This window comes from Eretmochelys imbricata, chromosome 8 (genome assembly GCF_965152235.1).
Source record: "Eretmochelys imbricata isolate rEreImb1 chromosome 8, rEreImb1.hap1, whole genome shotgun sequence".
In the NCBI taxonomy this organism is placed as follows: Eukaryota; Metazoa; Chordata; order Testudines; family Cheloniidae; genus Eretmochelys; species Eretmochelys imbricata.
In genome coordinates this window covers 65,890,965-65,897,198 of record NC_135579.1, presented here as the reverse complement: position 1 = coordinate 65,897,198, position 6,234 = coordinate 65,890,965, and the positions used below count along the sequence as shown (strand labels likewise).

General features: G+C 36.9%; 1 protein-coding gene across 1 annotated transcript in view; it reads right to left on the bottom strand.

Annotated features, from left to right (window-relative positions):
* Positions 1-283: 283 nt before the first annotated feature.
* The window catches only part of NR5A2 (nuclear receptor subfamily 5 group A member 2), a 99,573-nt gene continuing 93,622 nt past the window's right edge, over positions 284-6,234 (bottom strand). The window contains exon 7 of the mRNA XM_077824209.1: positions 284-531. Within this exon, the coding sequence (XP_077680335.1) occupies positions 284-531 (248 nt within the window). The remainder of the gene's footprint in view (positions 532-6,234) is intronic.

Here is a 6,234-nt window from a genome sequence, read left to right as displayed (position 1 = left end):
CAAGAATTGTTCCGGTTTTTTTCATGTTGACATTGGTGATAGATCCACTTGTAAGCTTGTTTCATTCCAGTACAAAGTCCTGTAAAGATTCCTTTGGGGATGTGTAGCATTTGATTCACAGTTTGCAATACAAATACCCTGATACATCACTTATTTACTATTAAGTATTTGATTATTATACCATTTTGCAAAGTCTTAAAACCAAGTTTTTAATTAGCATTGCTTGGAGCTGTTCAGAGTATTTTTTTTTTTTCTTGAAAGCAGAAGCTCTAGTGGGTATAATTTATGCTCTCTTTGCATGCAGCATTTCAATGAGAAGGTTATTACATGGCACATCCCCATTCAGGTGTTTGTAGTAGAGGTATTCTTCGGCCTGCATACTGATGGCCCGGATTTCTGGTAGCCGCAGGAGAAGCTGCCCAAATTTGTCTGTCTGTTGTGGATAGTTGCACATTGTATAGTCCAGCAGAGCAGCATTCACTTGTTCCTGAACACCTTCCACAAGCTGGAAGTTCTCAAGGTTTTTGACATCTGAGGAGGGGAAAAAGAAAGTAACATTTCAATTGCATCTGAATTCCTGTTTACTAATGCAATGTTTTACTTAAAAGATGTTTTTTTCTCTTGACAAAAGCATACTTTACATGCTGCTGAATATTCAGCAAATCCATTCCCCAACTTTCCTGGGAAAATGATCACAAAAGAACTCTAGCAGAGTGTCTTGTTGAAATTTTGCATACACCTCAAATCAATTAGACACCAATGGATTTTGAGCAAGGTCAACTCTTTTCATAGCTTACAAAAGGAAAGGTTGAAGATTTCTGAAGTAGATGACCATAATATATTGCCAGCAAATGAGTCCCCAGAGGGAGACCTATCTTTAACCCAGTATATTAAACAATTCATATAATTCTGTATTAATTTTTCTGACCCAAGGTGAAATCTTTGTCCAGGGTATGATGTAGTTAATTCTAATAAAAAGTGACAGGGTTCTTGTTTCTGTTTGACATTTTCTAAATGATTCTGAAAGCCTTTGACTTGTCTAGCCTATGCTAATGAGCCATCTGGTACACTCCAGTGACTGCCAAAATAATCTTACCTACTAGAAACTCTCTAAAATATATATTTCAATGACTAATGATCTTTATAAAATAAAACCCATGTCCTTTGGACAGAATAAAAGATAAGAAAGTGCCCTTTAACCTGAATATGGTTTATAAATTCTGATACATTGATCTTCTTTGCTATTGGACAACTGTCATTCACACTGGTGAGGTGGGCACTGACAAATTGTTCATTCTAACAACATACGATTATCTATAAAGCACCTCTGAGCTCTCTAGGAATGTTGAAGTAGATGGTTTACTAAAAGGTAGTTTGGTGGCATACTTATTTTGATGTGTCTATATTGCAGTATTATATAGTCCTTAACATGAGATGCTGAACTTTTTTTATTATTCAAAAGAGTGTAAATTAAAGTTCTGTTCAATGCAAAAGACAACACTATTGGAAAGCTTAGTTAGAAACTAAAACACAAAAAGATCTAGAAATTCAAAATTTCAGGATAACTAAAATCATCCTGCATACATGTACGCACCAGATGCTGTTAAATTAACAACTTTAAATATATGTATGCAGTGATCAAGGTACAGTTGCTGTGAGAACGTGTCTTGGTTGTCAGCATAACATTATGACACAAATGAATGTTAGCAAGAAACACAATAACAATGTTAATTAACATGAACGTAGAGGCCAAATTTTCTCCTGTGCAGATTTTTCCAGCATAGTAGGCAGGGAACTTGCTGAATTCCCACCTGTGGAGTCTCCTTCAAATTTTATTGGTGAAGGGAGGTGAATGGAGTTTTTCATTATGAAGAGCAAGAATGGGTTTTGGCCTGGGATACAAGTGGCACTCACTTGAGCCCAAGCTTTGACCTAATTTATTTTAAGCTTTAGGCTATTAATGCTAGAATGTGTTTTAATGCTTTTAATAGGTAAGAGGATAAGAGTGCTTGAAACGCAAGTAGATGAACACACGGTATAAATTACAGGCTTGGCAAAAAGGTGAGACCTAGTAAGGCCTATTACAAAGTTGGCATAACTAAATCAGGAGTAAGCATTAATAAGTCACCTAGGGTCACCAGTTCTGGGGACTTTTTGTGATTTGTATCTTGTGACAAGCAAGTTAGCCACACAAGTGAAAAACAAGTTATATAGTAGCTTTTGGGGGGATTTGGGGTACATCTATCCATGGAGCTGACTACACTGATGTATCAAAAGTAGTGGGAAAGGGGTTGACCTAACAGTGAGGCCAACTGTAGAAAGTTATTTATGGGTAGCCAGCATACCAAAAAAGGTTTCCCAGAATATCACAAATGGGTTGGGGCTGAACCATTGTCAAATATGGTCCCAGTCATGTGTAGATATAAGGAAAGAAAGGGGTATAAAGAAGGCATGTATCTGATCTTTGGTGAGCACCTGAGAAGCTGATGTAAACTGGACCATCACTTCCAGATTATGGTGGACTCCACTGACTATATCTATTTTTATCTGTTTCCTATGTTTTCAGAAGTTTTAGTATGACAACACTAGGACTGGCTGTTTCTATGCATCTGATTTTTGTTCAGTTGCATGAATGATTTGTGCGCTTTGGTTATTAAATAAAAACTCTATTCATGTGATTCACCAATCTCATTTATTAAATAATAATGTATGTAGCTGGTAGAGCGGGAACCTGCTATCTGTGATTGGTATACTTTGCACCCCAAATCAATTTTTCAGCCTATATGCCAGAGATCAGGTCCATCGGCACCTATTCCTAAAAGTACTTCTGATGGAGCAAAGCCTGGTTCCTGCACAGAGCCCAAATAAATTCTGCTGTGTGCAGGAAGACGTTGGAGGTGATTGAAGGACAGAATTTTCCCATTCCAACCTGGCAACAAGGTCTGAACCACTCTGAAGTTTCTGCATGGCCATTAATGCAGACTTGGGACTACAGTAGCATACGCAGCTCTTTGCATGGGTTGTCCCATAGCCACAAATCCCTACTGTGTATGCCTGCTGCAGAGACTGACATGCAGCAGCTGCACTCTTCAGCATGCTGAAAATATGAGGTTTCCCTCCATGGTTACTCTGCACCTTGCTCCTTCAAAGTGCTAGTTTGACTGTGTGTGTGTGTGTGAGGCCTCCTGTGACCAAGGTGTATTTGGCCCTTACACTCTCTGTCTGAAGAGAGGAACAGCCTATGCCTCTACATTGAGCTGAGTTCATGAATCAACCCTGGGCAATCCACTTGCCTCCTTTTTATTGTGCTGCAGTCCTGAGCAACTGGGAACACAACCTCCTCATGAATTGCTCGCTGGCTTTAAGGAAGCCAGTGGGAAATCCCTAAAATTGGAGCAGGTTCTATTCATAGCTGGGGGTTCCAGAAACTAGACTTCAAAGCCTGATCAGCCACCTCCCCTAGTTATCCAAACCCTCAGTTATCCAAAGTTTTCTGGTGTTCCCAGAGATCTTTGGATAATCAGGTTTGCATTATATTATAAAAATATACCATGCATTGTTTTTAAAGACATTGTTTCAATGCTCATAATTGCAAACTATGTGGCTGTAATTAGTCCTCCAGGAGGCTGTAATTAGTCACTTTTGCTCTTTGCAATGTCTTGTGTGGAAAATGGCATAATTTCATTTTCTCTAGTCTACAGAAAACAAAGTGCACAGAATTAAATGTGAAAAGTTGTACTGCTCTGCATAAATTACCACTGCCATTTGCTTTTTAGAAGAGTAATGACACTCACAAGGTATTTTGCAATTCTGCAATGGTTTAAAAATCTGTCTAAAATATGTTTCTGGGAGGTTGTTAAGAATACTAACATTACTAACTATCACAATTATTTAAAATGGGTTACTTTCAAATGTGAAATATAATCACTAGTTTGCTGCTATAATGTAAGAAATTCCCACAGACACTGCAGGTGAAGTAAAAGACAAACAGATAAACAGGGAGTATACAGTTTAGACTATATTAAATGAACAATGATATGTTACAAAATCAGTATGTCAAACATCATCTTATAAATGTAACTTTTGAACTGCTTTCAGCTACTGTGGACCTGATCCAAAACCTATTAAAATTGATGGGCATCTTTCGACTTCAATAGATTTTGGATTAGGCCCTATTTTAGGTTAAATTATTATAATATTTTTATAATAAGTTTAATCCTGACTTCTGCTCTATGTTCTTAAATATTACTCATGTTTTCAACTGTAACTTCACAAAACCACTCAATTCTTAGCAGAGATGAAGAACAGCCAAAGTCTGAAAATACACATACTTCTTAAGTTGGTGTTTTTTCTTCTTATTTTTTGTTTAAGATATGGAGGCAAAGTATGTGCTGTTGAGAGACATATTCTGCTGTCAGATGTGCTGGTATCATATTGGAGTCAGCTATATACTGCCCTCAGTTAAACTTGTGCTACCTGTGACCTATGACATTAGTTAGGCCTGTGTGACCCTTTGTGAGTTCAGTGGCTCGATTTGATTTAATGGAGGATGCATGGAGGTGAGGGCAGAATCTGTCTCTGTGATATTTTCTCACTTCAGTGCACAGAGCTTTAAGCATTCCTATAGAACAGTGATGACCACTCTAGGAATGCCATATAAATAACTTCAATTAACAATGACATTAAATACCAATGCTAGTATTGTGGCTAAAATGCCACATGTTCAAGTTGAAAATACACTTCTTAATGCATTTGCTTTAGAGAGGTATTCTTAATAAAGTATTACCATTGCCTGTGGTCTCGGAAAACCCGCTGGGTCTCACAAATTATGCACAAAACAAATGTGGAAAAACACAGGAGATAATTATGAGGCATTGATATAATGGGAACACATGATTTTAGACTTCATTGTGAGGCCCAGTACTCCTATAAAATATAACATTTACTTCATAATTTTTTTTTCTTGGAACCCTTATGGATTTACTTAAAAGTAGTCTCAATAATAAATGTAAATACTTTTAAAGAGATAGACAAGGTGGGGAGAGGTCCACCTCTGACGAGGATGAGTAACAAGGAAAAATAGAAAATGTAAGGTATTTTTGTTGTCTTCTTCAGCTTTGCAGGTTAGAGCAAAGGAGATTATAACACTATTGGGCCCATTGCTGCTTCCTGATGCTTGTGTATTTAGCTGATTATTCATAATGTGGTACTTAACAGTAATTTTGATTTTCTTTTATTTTAGCTATTCTAGGATTTTTTTTTAACATTTGTGGTTGTACCTCTGGGTAAAGCGATTTGATTTCATTATAAAAATATTTATCTTCTGACTAAAGATTCTGTGACCACTAATGTTTTATGTGGACAAAGCACCAGTCAACATATTGAGATCAGTTGGGATGAAATTCACCTGACAAGTATAGTAAGAAAATCTGTAGTGCTTTTTATAAAATTATTCAACCTATTCCAGTTTTTTTTGCAGTCTATATGTCTCCTATCTATCTTTGTATCTCTTAGTGAGATTTTAAAGTACATATGTTTAAGCTTAAAGTAATAAATTCGTTTAGAAGATTTAAAAACTTGTAAAATAAAATGAGCAGAAATAGCCCCCCCCCCGCACCCATACACCCTTTAAATTCTAGCAACTAGAAAACGCATGTTGTGTTGCTACAGTAAGTCCAATCTCTTATCTCATCTACTTTATTCACTCAGGGACTAATTACCAACTTTTTACATGAAACAGCCTTACTGTGAGCTCACAGTGGGGCGCACATCTTTTTCCATCCTTATTGGAGAGTACACCCTTAGGTCTTCTGGAATATATTACATGTTTTACAAGAACTAGCAATAGCTATTCTGTCAAACATAGACTTTGTGTTCTCTATAGTTTACTTCTGAAGATGAAGACAAAAAAATTATTATAGTGGTGCCAGTAGCAGCCCTATAGTCACAGTAAAGGTCTGTCAGTATTCTCACTAAATCCTCAATTTTCACGGGTTCATACCTCTGTCATCAAATTGTGCTCTAAGCTGAAATTTTGCATACAAGATGAGCACACTTGGGTTTTGAAGAAAACACTTTTGCATATTTTCCAAAAAATGGGTCTGGCCTTTAGAGGGGGGAAATATTTAGGTTTCAGAGAGATTTCCTCCCCTCATGTTCCAAACTTGAAACACTGAAATTTGGTGTGCTATTAATCTATAGAGAGCTCTCACTGGTTTGGGAATTTTGAAAAGA